General features: G+C 31.8%; 1 protein-coding gene across 1 annotated transcript in view; it reads left to right on the forward strand.

Annotated features, from left to right (window-relative positions):
* LOC137930454 (integrin alpha-PS4-like) overlaps nucleotides 1-14,565 on the forward strand; it is a 95,156-nt gene that overhangs the window by 74,784 nt on the left and 5,807 nt on the right. The window contains exons 6-20 of the mRNA XM_068773707.1: nucleotides 825-926; nucleotides 1,174-1,257; nucleotides 1,909-2,007; nucleotides 2,952-3,046; nucleotides 3,669-3,875; nucleotides 4,265-4,364; nucleotides 5,674-5,856; nucleotides 6,873-6,970; nucleotides 7,780-7,867; nucleotides 8,467-8,603; nucleotides 10,994-11,199; nucleotides 11,334-11,532; nucleotides 12,599-12,762; nucleotides 13,128-13,200; nucleotides 14,053-14,142. Of these exons, the coding sequence (XP_068629808.1) occupies nucleotides 825-926; nucleotides 1,174-1,257; nucleotides 1,909-2,007; nucleotides 2,952-3,046; nucleotides 3,669-3,875; nucleotides 4,265-4,364; nucleotides 5,674-5,856; nucleotides 6,873-6,970; nucleotides 7,780-7,867; nucleotides 8,467-8,603; nucleotides 10,994-11,199; nucleotides 11,334-11,532; nucleotides 12,599-12,762; nucleotides 13,128-13,200; nucleotides 14,053-14,142 (1,925 nt within the window). The remainder of the gene's footprint in view (nucleotides 1-824; nucleotides 927-1,173; nucleotides 1,258-1,908; nucleotides 2,008-2,951; nucleotides 3,047-3,668; nucleotides 3,876-4,264; nucleotides 4,365-5,673; nucleotides 5,857-6,872; nucleotides 6,971-7,779; nucleotides 7,868-8,466; nucleotides 8,604-10,993; nucleotides 11,200-11,333; nucleotides 11,533-12,598; nucleotides 12,763-13,127; nucleotides 13,201-14,052; nucleotides 14,143-14,565) is intronic.

Genomic DNA, 14,565 nt, shown 5'->3' on the forward strand with positions numbered 1-14,565 from the left:
GCTCACGTAATGATGTCCACGGTATTTAGAAAACAACGCAAAACGTTAAAATTGAAATTGTCTGGCTTGTCGATATATTTGTTTTGTGGTATTGTTACTTATGGTTCCTGCATTTCTGCGTGTGATGGACCTTACGTCACGACGATTATTCGGATTTGATGATAGTGGCCAATCGTATTAAATATTGATATACAACTATATCAGTAATATATATCGTATGTGAATGTTCATATATTATTGTGTATACATATGAATATAATAATTACTATAACACTGATAATATTTAGAACGCTTTCTGGTCCAATATCTCTCAGTTCTATAATATGAAGGTACATCCAGAGTGTGAAGACATGATGACAACAAGTGATGAATTTCTGCATTGACTCGTCGTCTCTCAGTTCAAGCCTGATTTCCAAGGTCATAGTTGTTCAACGAGCTATTAGGGATTTTACGAGATCGAATCAGGAATGAGAAGATGCTTATATTCCTTAACGCCTTAAGGTTGTGAAATGGAGACCGTGGGCTTCCAAACGCAGCGTGGACACCCACAAGGTGGACACATAACTTCGTTAAGATCGTCGGATAACGCTGGATGTAGGCCACTTCCAATTGTTCTTTTTGGAAACCTAAAGTGAAGACATAAGTACCGCTAAGGACATCCTACAGCTGTGATCAGATCAGAACAATGTACATAATACCTTCTGCTTTTTTAAGTTTAATTATTAAAACTTAATGACATATACTTACTGAAAAAAAAACAAATACCATTACGATAAAATGATATTGTGTTATTGATTTGGATAGAAAACTTTTTTATTTTAAAGGTACCATTGGGAGATGTTTCGTAAAAAAAAATGAAGATGACAAAATGCAAGTTTTGAAGCCAATGACAACAACTGATAGAAACAAAGGAGTTACTGCATATGGTAAGAGAATATATATTTTTTTAAAGACATGCTAACAAGAAACTTTGTCAACTTGATGTTGCATTAATTCGGATCTAAATTCAGAGGAGAGAAATTATAAATTTAATTATTTATTAAACATATCTGTGTCACACTTTAATTAAAAATCGTATTTAAATTCTAATACAATTAGTAAATAATGATTTGATTTTGTTTAAAAGTTTAAATTGATTTGGATATGCTATAATACCGAAAAATATCTTGACAGGACATACAATGGACACGTTAGGATGGAGTATAGACATCACACCACATGATAAAATCCTGATCGGCGGTGCAGGGATATTGAGCGGTATGATTCTTCTTCTTCTACTTTTCAGCAGGTTGACGCTAACTGCAAGGTTTGGGCTTCTTCTAAATATATGTAGAGAGATTTACCATCACCACGCTTGGCAGGTTGGTGATCGTAGTGTGGTATTATGCTGCCCATCTTGTAGTAAATTCTCTGTGAGCTGTGGCAATCCCATATGATTAATGCAAAAAGTGCGAATTATACAAGAATGCATTCCGTAATTTGTACCTACGGCTGCAAATTTCAGTCCTTTAACTTTGGACTACCGCTGCTCCTTATATAACAGTATGAAAGATTTTTAAATGATAACAAAGCCTGGGAATGAATTGGTTTAATTGTAAAAAATATTTTGAAAGTGACCATGCAAAAATCGTTTGGATATACATAAATTTCTTGGTACAAAGTACAGTAGAAAGACGAACGCGTGGATGGAATTGTTTAAGTTATTTCTAATTTTTTTTTCTACGTTGATCTTGGCTAATTCAAGACTATTTATTAGAATTGCATAAGAACATTAAGCTATTAAATTTAAAGCACATTTCATAGATTTTTAATAAATGATTAATATTTTACAAAATAAATTGTTTTATAAATGATAATCATTTAGACGTTAAAATGCTTAACTTTTAGCTAAAATGTTTAACTTTTCAGGTCGAGTAACTCTATACGAAGATGTAAACGAAGTTCCACAACTTATATTGCCACCTAAAACTGAAGATTCAAGATCAAAGCAATACTTTTTCAATTTTGGTTTGTTACTAATTACATACTGTGTCTCTTTTATCTCTCTGCTTTCTAACTCTCCTGTTAATACTATATGTTATTATTATAAGATCTTACATTATTATAGTTATTCACTATTAACGGCGAAGGCAACTTGCTAAAGTACTGGAAATCCTAACTAATATACTGAGTTCAATCAGTTGTAAAAGCTAGAAAATCTAATGACATCAAACATAAACATAAGTAACTGAATATGTTATTTCTTTAACGCTATTCCGATAGTCGAAACCAAAACATGTTTTTTTTTTACTTTTGTTCATGTCGCTGTCTTGTTTACTTTACATACTCTATTATTTAAGTATTTTAATATTTAAACATATACTTATATATAACTGCACATACACATATAACTGTTACATACTCGTATAAATATATACACGTGTACGTGAGACTTTACTTTATGTAGTGTAAAAGTCACCCAAACTTACACGATTAAAACTAAGACATATTAATATACAAATTAAAATAGATAATATTCTAGTAGCAAACCAGTACATAAACAGAGTTCACGTGGTTCAACTATTGCTAGATAGACAAATCTTTATTATATAATTTAAACTTGAACTAATTATTCCACAGATAAGACTAACATAATGAAGATATCAGTTTAAAAATGGATCGAAAATATATAATAGTCGATTTCATGCACAGCGATTTAAATTTAGAGAGAATAAATACTAATAGATACCTCTCATAACAATTCTATTTTTTTTAATAATATAATAGTTATTACAATGTACCTTTAACCTTGTTAAATATTGCATCTATACAGTAAGTGCACACGTTTTCTTGTGATTTTGCTGTATCGGAAAATCTTCTAATATGTGACAAACATCGTCACAACTTCTTACCCAATAAGCCATTCTTATGTACATTTTGTTATTATAAATAATACCAGTTTCAATTTGCAGGCTACAGCATAGCCAGTGGTAATTTCTTTTCTGACGACCAAAACAATGTATCTTTCGCAATCAGTACTCCATACGGCGATAGTGGAATAGGACAGGTATAGAATATCTTTTTAATTATATGTATTTTTATACCACTAAGACTGCCTTATATAACTTAAAAAGAAACAAATTAACTAATTTAATTTGGTATGGAAGCAAAAAAAGACAATGTTTGAAAACCAGAAAGTAAAGTATTTTTATTTGTCAAGGATGTGCTAAGAGAAGAGAGTGCGGGAGAAAAAGCTACAAAAATAAAATATGAAAAACTATTTACACCTGTATTGTAATGTATCTGCCTCAAACAAAGCAAAAGTAACAAGATATCCCCAAAAACAGATGCAAAAAAAATAACAGTCGCTTAGGTATTCACTCTATGCAATGGCTGAGATGCTAAGGCAACTAGAGGGGAACTCGGCATGAGCAGTTACTTGATACGCCTTTAGCATTCCAGTTTGTAGATGCCCAGGAAAACAGAACCATAGCTTAATTTGTTGTCATTTTCTGATTATTTAGAACAGGAAGACGTGAACAATGAAGATGATGATTATTATTAAGACGTCCAAGTAGGACTGGTTGGAGTCAGGTTCCAACGTCATTGCGAACAACAGTTAACTCTAAATGTCATGGTATACATCATTTTGTATCTCTGTTAATAATACTATGCGTAAACAATTACAGGTGCTCTTTTATTCAGAAAATGGAACATATATAGACCGACTGCTCGACTCGGAGTCTAGGTTGGGAACACTTTTCGGGGCAGTTCTCTGTACTGTAAAACTCCATGGTGAACGATCCTCTCTGTTAATTGGCGCACCCACTTTTGTGCCAGAGGATAGCCACGACATTGACATAGGAGCTGTTCATATTTATACACCGAGTGATAAGGTGATTAACATTTTATTCTTTTATATTTATAACCCGCTTATAATAATATTTTATGTTTATATTTTAGAACTTATTTTGTTTTACAAAATTATAACACGGCATGGTTTTGATTAATGAATAAAATTAATCCACTATTTCATTTTATAAGATTTCGCACTATAAGATGATAGTGTGTTTGAGGTTTCCCTTCTTTCTTAAATTCTGCCCATAAAAAGATAAGTTTCAGAAATTCATAGATTACAAAAAAAAATAGTTACAGGTCTTTGTGTATAAACTTTCTTTTGAGAACTATTTCGTATTTTTTATTAATAAATAAATAAAATATTTAACCTTTACATAATATAATATTTATACTCAAAATATAATCACTAAAAATAATCTTTTTTCAGTTATTGACATTAAGGAGAACCATCCAAGGGTACGGTCCCGGAGGACGCTTCGGCAGCGCAATCGTCAACCTCGGAGATTTAGATTTTGATCAAAGGGATGGTAATATCATACGAAACTCCTACACGTTTACAAGTTAAAACACAATAACAATAAACGTCACATGTGACATGCAAAATCTGATATGAAATTGACATCATGTTATTTAGAATTTCCCAGAGCTGATAGACCTTTTGTTTTTTCGATTCTTTGGATTATACGATTGTTTTTTTCATTATAAAAATTATCAAATTAAAATAAATAACTATAAATTTGTTATTTTTAAACAAATACGAGATAATACGATATTTCAAAGAGTTTATTATTATATACTAAAATTGTACCTAAAAAGTGACAAAAAAGTATACCAATTTTCTTGCTCGACAGCACATTATAGATACATCACAAATGGTCTCTCTGAGATCTTTCCGTACCATAATCGGAATAATCATTTTGTAATCATAATAAATCTTTAAGCTGATGTTATGGCCTATAGCAAAAAATTTGCTTTTGGCAGTGCAGTGGTCGATTGAAAGTTGCTCCACAGTCTTCCTTGACTTTTCTTGTCTTTTCTTTGCATGACGCGATTAAAATTATTCAAAATTTGAGAAAGAATGATTTCTGGAAGGAGAAGCCTGCTGTTGAACTCCTGGAGTATATTATATCTTCGCCAAGTACATGACATGGACAGCATTCTTCTCCTAGAACTAGAATAGAAGGTATCTTTCTTTACACACAAAATAACATTGCCTCCGTGGATAAGGACAATGTTATGAGAGATTTTTACTCACTAAAAACCAATCGGCGGTCGTCTCCAGTGTTGGGGACTGTAGCGTGGCATATCCCTAGAAGAAGCAAAATGTCCCTCTCTCGAACCTGCCACTTATAGTCGCCTGACCCAATAGATGTGTATCACTTTAACCCTATTCTAATGATCCTGGACCAAAACGTTAATGGAACCAGACGTCTGGTGTTATGGACTCGTGGCTTCCATCTCTATAAAAAAAAATTGCCGATGCAGTCTTTACTGCAACTGGTAGAAAAAGGTGTTTTCCAATTTCATGGACCATGTTGCATTCGCCCGGACTTCCATTCCATCCGTTCCTTTTTAGGTACTCTCTAGAACACTTGTATTCTGTTAATACAGCCTATAGATGACTTGTACATCCTCGTCGCAGCCAGGTCTTAAAGCAATACAAAAGTGCCTTACTATACGCAATACGCAGGTACCACAGTACGCCCTTAACCAGTCGAAGAGGTAGTCTCCCTCTAACTTACACATTCTTTAGGCTGTCCCGGGTGGGTCCCATACAGGAGAAACAAGAAGAGATCTGCAATTTCAATAAAAGCAATAACATGTTTCTACCCGCAGACGTAGCGATAGCAGCTCCTTACGAAAACGACGGCAGTGGCGCGGTTTACATTTATACAGCTAGTAACTTGCTGTCAGACAAACTGGAGGTCACTTACACGCAGAAAATAATGCCGAAAGAATTTAGAACATTTGGTCTCAGTTTGGCAGCACTTGAAAATTACGACGAAAATGGATGCAATGGTTAACTTTTGTTAAACATTTATACACTTTCTGTACTTATTCACTATAATTATAATTGTCAACGGGAATGCACGTAACAAGTTTTTTTGTTTTAGCCTATGGCTGAAATAATGATGATGATATAGTTCTTTCGCTAATAATTCAAGTTTCAAAATTCTTCAATTTGTAATTACCGAAATTAGATAAAAGACATTTAGGCCTTACAATTTTTACTGACTATTCTAATTAAAATAGAAGGTTATAAAAACATTTTAATTGCATAATTTATAGTATTGTAAATAAATATCACAATGCATTAAATTTAATAAAAGACGCTTTTCAATGATCAATTTTAAGTCGCCCGGTGGACCGTTTATACAGATTTTCAAGCCAATCGAAAGACAAAGAAAAACAATAACTGCGATTCTACTTTACCTTAATAAATTATTATTTCGGGAATTGACTGAAAGCGTAGAATCTCAAAGGCAATGTAATAATTAACACAATAAGCTTAAATTATATAAAGTACTAATCCACTACTCGCATGGCCCTTAAATATACTGTTACTAACTTACTTATATTATATGACCTTTATTTAATGTGAAATAATATTTATTATTACAAATACTCGAAGAGAAAGTTTACCATAACATTCTCCGAACTCTTGAGTATTTATACAAAATTTTCCCACCAAGTTTACTGCAGCTTGTGGCGCAGAACACAAGGCTGCGTTTTGAATACAATATGCAATTCGACATTTCATAACATACTCTGTAAAAAGCAAATGCTGCATTTTTATTCCATCGTTTAATGCTTTTATTAAAAAGTATATGATAAATTTAATATTTTTTATTTAAGTTTGAAAACCAGAATCTGCCACCAGCCACCCTGAGATAATATTTTTTTCCAGTTATAACTCCATGAGGGCAATGAAAATGACAAATGAAATGCATTCATCTTTTAATAAGCTATGGGCGTGCTTCTAATTTGAAATGTTGTTTTAAAAATCTTAGTTTAATTTTACTTTTTTGTTACAGGATTAGCGGTTGGAGCGCCTGAAAGCAATGCGGTTGCAGTTTTCAGTTGTTTTTCATCTATCGATTTAAATGTCTACACGAATATGCCAAATTTTCAGGTAATAGTAATTAGTAATTAACACAAATTACATGACAAAATTTAATTATTTTCAATAATGTATAAACAAAAATACATTATAGAACTTGCTTGTGTTATTTATAAGTAAAATTACAATGATGTTCGGCAATATGAGGAACCAAATGGGAGACATGAAATCTTCGTAGTTTTAATTATCAGTTGAAGCATGGTACATGGCAACTCGGTCTGAATCTAGTTTCAATTAAGTTACCAATTCCTTATGAAAAAATTCACTTGAACTGTGATTATTACTACTTAAGAGTTTATTTTAATACAAAACACAAGACAAAACTCCACATGTCTTTAAAAGAGATATAGTAAATCTTATTAACACACATTACATACGATACGATGCTATTAATCCGGAATAGAAAACCGCTTTGTTCAACACTAAGTTGTGTGCAAATACAAGGTATCACGATATTATCTATGAAAAGAAACCAAGTCCAATTCGAAATAAAAATCAGGCTTTTTACCATCTGCCTGTGCCGAGTTCTGGAATTTCGGCCATATTGGCAGAAAAAACAGTCAAAGCCACTAATACATGACAGTGACTGTAAAAATCGATGACAACCATCCGAAAGGTCGTATTCCCATTATTGGGTTGGACCAATTCCTCTGACCACTTGTAATCGTTTTCATTCTGCGTTCCACAATATCAAACATACACCAGTCAATACCGCATCGTAATAATGGAAAAGAATGTTTCGTGTCAAGGGTATAATAACTCTCAACAATGCGGACATAATATGAGAAGAAGGAGTCATTATTATTATTTTACACTCACAGAATCGTGGAAGCTCGGACAAAAGCAAATTTTCATTCGAGACGTGTCTCAACGCGTCGTATTCTAAATACCCTGATACAATTACAGCCGGTGAGTTTTTTTTTAATTCCTAGACTTTGATAAAACGAAATGTGCATCCTTGCCGTACCATTTGTTTGACGAAAATCGGGCCCACATGTAAGAGTCAACGCGTGGTAAACAGATCAGACTGATGCGCAAGAAAGATCACAATAGTCACAAAGTTCCGTAATAATTATATCCCACGTTTTATTATTAGTTTTAATAGTACTTAATTTGTTGGATCTTTTGAAAAGAAAGATTTTTGGAAGATTTTCTTTTGGGTTTTAGTGACCGTGAATTAACGTACAGTACCCGACGATATATATTGCACATCGATCTTTGGAAAAAGACAATCGGCTAATATTTCTGTCGCACGAAATACAACGACTGACAAAACGTCACATAGGTAATGTGGGACAGAGATAGCGCTCTACGAAGCCGGTTTTAGCCGATTGTCACTTTCCAAATGTCGATTTGTAATATTTATCGCTGGGTGCCGTAAATACAAAATCTACGATAAGAAAAAGTACAGTCTAATCAAAATAAGAATTTAACAATGCTCTAAGCAAAAATTTTGAATTTAAAAATTACTCTTAAATCTTTTTTATTCACTCTTTTTAATTTTTCAGATTTGTTAGTTAAGATTCACCTAATGCATCCGACAGCAAAATTTAACTTGAGCCGTAAATCCGACTTAATTTATACAATACCCTTGACAAAATCGAAAAACGTCTATTGTAACGACATTGAAGTTTTAACTCCTTTGGTTAGTATTATATTTTTTTCTTTGAAATAATATAGTTAAAAAATAGTTAGAAATAATAGTTGGAAATATCTTTATATGTCTCTTTTGAACATTATTCTGATCTACATACATTTGTAATAAGTATACGTAGTTAAGTTGTAAAATACAAATAAGTCACTAATGATACTTACATACGTATATATGTATATGTAAGTATAGTATATATCTTATTATTATTATTAGATTTCTGATTTCGATAAGTCTGACGGCTAAAAAATCCACTAGCTATAAACGAGTGTGCAGTAAAAATGGTTTGGTGGAAGAATTCCATTATTTTCTCATGTTTGTAATTTAATTTTGTGTTTCACCGCAGAATAATTAGTAATTGTCCAAGTACAACTATCATGGCAGTATTTCATTCAAATTCTGCGTCACAATCCCAAACTTCACATAGAGTTTACACGATCGCGTCAAATATTTATATGTCGCTGTATAAAAATTGATAACTTTTTTTCGATCACTTTACTCCATGATATGTTAAACTAAGAATAATACTGAATAATAATAAATTTTATCTCAAACCCAATCTAGCAACTATACATCAAAATCAAAGTCGATTGCGAACTTAAAATAATTGCTAGTTTGCTTCAATTACACTACATTCGCAGCATAAGGATGTTGATATTATATGATATGGACTATATAAACATGTTTTCTATATAACACAAAAGCGTTTTTCTTAGTGATACGTACACCACACGTAAGATGCACATTTCTTAGTTTTTTTACATTTCATACTCCTTAAACGAAATCATGGTATTGTTTGTTTGAAAAAGACCGCAGTATGTGCATATTAGGTGTCACGGTGATTAATATTGACTACTCTACCCATTTTTGCTATATTAAAAATATTCAAATGAGGTGATAAAGAAATTTCTATATTTTAAATAAAAAATGAGAAATAGATCATGTAAAAACCTTTATCATTTAAAGTTGTATAATAATAATTATTATACCTTATTTATTATAAGTATATATGCTATATTTATGTGAATGTACGTTTATTTACGCGTTAAATACCCATTATTTATACTTCTACTGTTTCCATACTATGGTTGTCTGTAAGAGATTGCCCCGTGCGATAAGACCGCTCATTGTACTTTTTTGTTTATTATTTTGAAAATATTTAAATGTATCCCAGCGTTTACATAAATAATTAAAAAGTATACAATAATAATAAAATACATAAATAACAATTATTACACGATAAATATATTTTTTAAATTTATTATTTGAAATCAATTCATGTTAGGATCTTTACTTTTAGCATCCACCAACATTATACATGTTGGTGGATAGTGAAGAAAGGCTAGGCTTTATTGTTTGTTTATCATAGAAAAAAGTTAACTTTAAGTTTAAGTTTTATTTAACAAAAAAAGATTATTAAAGGTAACTACGTGTTAAAAAAAATACGTTACAAAACAATGAATATTTTAAATCTAAAAATGCAATCATGCATAGCGTAGAAATAAAATTCATTGTTCACAAATTTAAAAAGATTATTAAATAGTAAAAACATAATGTAATTAAAAATTAATAATAAACCTGTAAAACAAAAGTAACATATTAAAAAATAACACTTGACAAACAATATTCATAACTTTTGAAGGGACCACTCATTATACTCATGCGCTGTTATTTTTTTACGATTAGAAAAATGCTTTTTGGTCGCTAATGCTAATGAAATCTTAAATATAATTCACTTTTAGGTAATGAACAGGGTGATTGATAGTAGGTTTAAGCCTAAATATTTAACACCTATTTCCTATGACGCTTTATAAGGTGATCACTCCGAAACATTTATTTTTTCTATAACAATGACTTCTGACAATACAAAATTTGTAGGGACGGAAAGCAAACAAGAATTAATTTTAATATACAATAAACCCAGTTTTTCTTTTTACTATATTATAATAAGGTACCAGGGGCGGCTCTAGCTCGTGTATCGCCCGTGTGCAATGAAACCCTGGCAGCCCTGGGTCTAATCCCCCCACCCCTCACCGCGGTTATAACTATGAACTTTGCCGTCGTAACAAGGAAGTTCTTTCATATTCCGACAGACTATTTTACAAGGAAGTATAGCTTACAGTATGGAATTAGTTACGGCCTTTCTTCTTATGACGGCAGAATAACACTCATTGTTTTATGCCTGTAGCACATCTCTTTTACCGCGCGCCCGTGTGCATTACACACCCTGTACTATAAGTTAATCCGCCCCTGTAGAGTACTATACATTAATTTGTATCAAAGGAGCTATACATTCACCTTTTGTACCATATAACCAATCAATCTATCGAACGTTAGATACCTGATCAAAACGAACAAAATTAATTGTCTCTACTATATTTCAGGATAAGAACATCGAATTGTATCCAATACAAATAACAGTGAACGTCCAACTCAAAGACGATCCAAGAAAGTCGAAAAGCTTTAATTCACAAAGCGTTATTTTATCGGAACGAAGCACATTGTCAACTTCCAACACCGTTTGGCTATCGGGTTGTAATTTCACAATTTGCGTTCCGGATGTATCAACAAAAGTTATCTCTACTATTACGTAAGTCTACAATATTTTTATCAGCTTTTTAATTCAACTCTTGTGTCAGTGATTTACAAACAGGGTTGTAATGCCATAGGTTATTAACTAAAATTTACTTAATTTATTTAATTTAATCTATATTGTATTTTCAGGTCTCCGTACATCATCGGATCTTCGGATACAGAGAATATTTATATGAATGTTAAAAATTCTGGAGAGACAGCATATAACGCGTGTGTGCGTGTACATCTTGGTAGTGTGCGAGCGCTGTACGCATCTGAATGTCGGCGCGATGAAGGCACAACGTTGATATGTGAACCAGGAAGAATGTTGCGAACCAATGAATTTTGGGTAACATCATTTGAATATACACCTACATTCTATTAGAGCTTATTCCCAAAATATACGGAGAGAAAATACTTTTAATAATTATCTTTATTAATTCAACACACACCTGTCAAAGTTATGATATAAATACAACATTGTCTACGTACGAATATTCTACGCAAAAATATCCCTAAATGAAAGCAATATATAGGCTCTAAGGCCATGGCAATAACATCTTTTATACTAGATTTATCTGTATTTGAAAGAACATTGGAGTCTATAGTACTAATAGAATCTACTGATCGCTAGGAAATAAATATACCAAAAGACGATACAACTAAGACGAACTAGTAGTAAACCATTAGGTCTTATTATCATATATTGGTAGTATAATTAAATAATGTAATACCTAGGAATAAATTCATAATAAATTTGTTTGCGGCTTAATTAGGAGCAAGACGTGTAACAATGAAATCTCGATAACCTGCTGAAGGATTTAAATCTTTGATGAACAAACATCTACTTATTTTCGGAATAAGCTTTCAATGTAGCGATGGAAAGAATATTCACAATTTGATTAGGTAGGGAAGGAAATCTGGTCGGTGAAGATGAACGCCAATATATTGCAGTCCATCAGCCCCAAGCACCATTACCGGTCTCACACGCGGTGGACCCGACACCCATACGATGAATTCATTGAATGCTTGGAAGTTACGTCTTTTGTTATATGCGAACCATATTTTTTTCACTCCCGCATATGACAAAATTTTGTAGTAAACCTTAAACTAAGCCAAGAATATAAAAAATAATAGACAGAAAAAAAATTGATCAATATTTAGCGTGTTTTGAATGTGCACTATTTGCTTCTAAGATTTCTTCTATCAAATACTGATAAGCTTTCTCCTATGTTCGTAACCATTATCGCTATTTTACTCCACATAAAATAATATACAACCCAAATAATTTAACAATATTCAAACCTTCTTTAAGTTTACGGAGAAATAGTCGCTTTAGTGGTACACGTGAAAACTGCTCGAGACGAGACGAAATCAAGCACCTTGTCTCATTTTCTATTTTTAATATTTCTCAGAACAATATCACAATCTCCTTGGAAACAAAATACTTAACGAACAAGGATAAAAAAATCAATATCGTAGTAGATACGTACAACCACTGCGACAATGAAACGGATAAAAAAACAGAAGAATTGACCATCGATTTGATACCGGACATCTCTAATTTGATATTAATGAGGTATTGCAAGATTACTTATTATTTTATCATTTATTGTCATTACATTCAAAAAAATAGTGCGTCATTGGGCTTCACCATAATTGTATAAACAGATTCACACAAGTTAAATAGAAAGCCAACTATTTTTTGGACTTAAAATAATGACTAATAATACAAATGCTACTTTCAAAATTCTAATAGTTTTTACAAGAATTTAATACAAGAATACGAATCTTGAAATTGTTTTTTTTTTAATGTAATTTCAAAAGGTTTTAAAAGTTATCTACTTATCTTCTACATTTTAACTACAATGGATTTGTACGCAGGTTATGTTGTTAAAAAAAATCTTTTTGATTTGATTTTTAAAATTGTATATTACCTTTCAGTGAATCAATACCAGGAGAAACTATAAATATCACGTACGTTGGACTGGAAACTGAAATAAGTCATTTGTATACAGTGAGTATAATACGTTAAGAAACAGAAAAATTACAGAAAAATATTGGCAATAGTTAACTAATCTGACATGAAGAAAAGTTTTTTTTTTTTTAATGTAGTTCAAATAAATGATGTTGGATTAATTCAGTTTCAAATTGTTTAAGGTGTGATAATTTCTTAGACCATTTTTCATAAATTATCACCAGAGGTATCAGAATTACTTAAAACTCAAGTTCATCGAGTTAGTAAATCTCTATATGGGCAAAATATTCGCCCACTGCAAGGCACAGGTAATAGCATAATCGCCACGCTTATCAGGCGGGTTGGCGATAGCAGTGAAGTATTATGGTACGCAGAAAACGCTACTGCCCATCATTTGGAAACTCGTTTATGAGCAATGAAAATTCTTTATAATTAATGCACAAGTGTGAATTTTTTAAGATTGTATCCCAAGAATCGTATCCTCTGGTTTGAGATAACCTGGGATAGCGTGTCTCAGTCCTTTACCTCTGGGTTACCATAAAAAGATCCGATTAGTATATTTAAAAATGAAGAAAAATGTCAAAGAATGTTTAAATGCAAAAGGTTACTACACTTTTAATGACTTCATAAAATATAACATTCTTGAGAATGACGTGTCCAGGCTATTTTAATGTAAAAATATTATATATATATATATAATATATTTATAAAATATTTAAATTTTAAAAGCTGTAACCTAAAGTTCCTCGTCTGCTCTTCTCAGGTGTGTGTGGCTTTTACTATCCAAAATCTACCACATGACTTATCTTGACGTCAATAACAATACACCTCACTGCCATGACATGTTAACGAAGAACTTTCGAATGTCAAAGTGAAAACTTTTATTTCCAGATTATCAACAACGGTGTCACCAAATGGGTCGATCTAGAAATACAAATATTTCTTGACAACGAATACGCAGAAATTGTAAATCCTGTATTAGTAAGTAATTTAATTTAAAATTTTATAAACCAAAATGCAAGTAACCATTTACAATTTTCTTCTATTGTAACAATTCAATGAATATATACTAAAACTTGTTTAGACTTCTGCTTGATAGGAACTTTTTTGTACGTGACTAAACCTGTAAATGAGAAAAGTTTTCATTATAAGAAAATACCAGTAGATAAAGATTAAACCGATTCTGACAAAAGACACATCACTTTTGTGATATGATCAGAATAAAAAATGGCAGCTATATACTTAGAACGCAATGTCATACATAGGCATTCATATTAATGTAATAAGGTGTCTACAAATTTAGTTATTAATCGTAAAATAAACTGTAAAGATCAACAATTAAAATAAAATAAAAGAGTCGTCGTAGTCGGTTCAGCTCGTAAATGCCCACTGCAAGGCAAGTGC

This window comes from Battus philenor, unplaced genomic scaffold (genome assembly GCF_028537555.1).
Source record: "Battus philenor isolate CCGP_79_NKW_IND1 unplaced genomic scaffold, ilBatPhil1.0.hap1 SCAF_6, whole genome shotgun sequence".
NCBI classification, from domain to species: Eukaryota; Metazoa; Arthropoda; class Insecta; order Lepidoptera; family Papilionidae; genus Battus; species Battus philenor.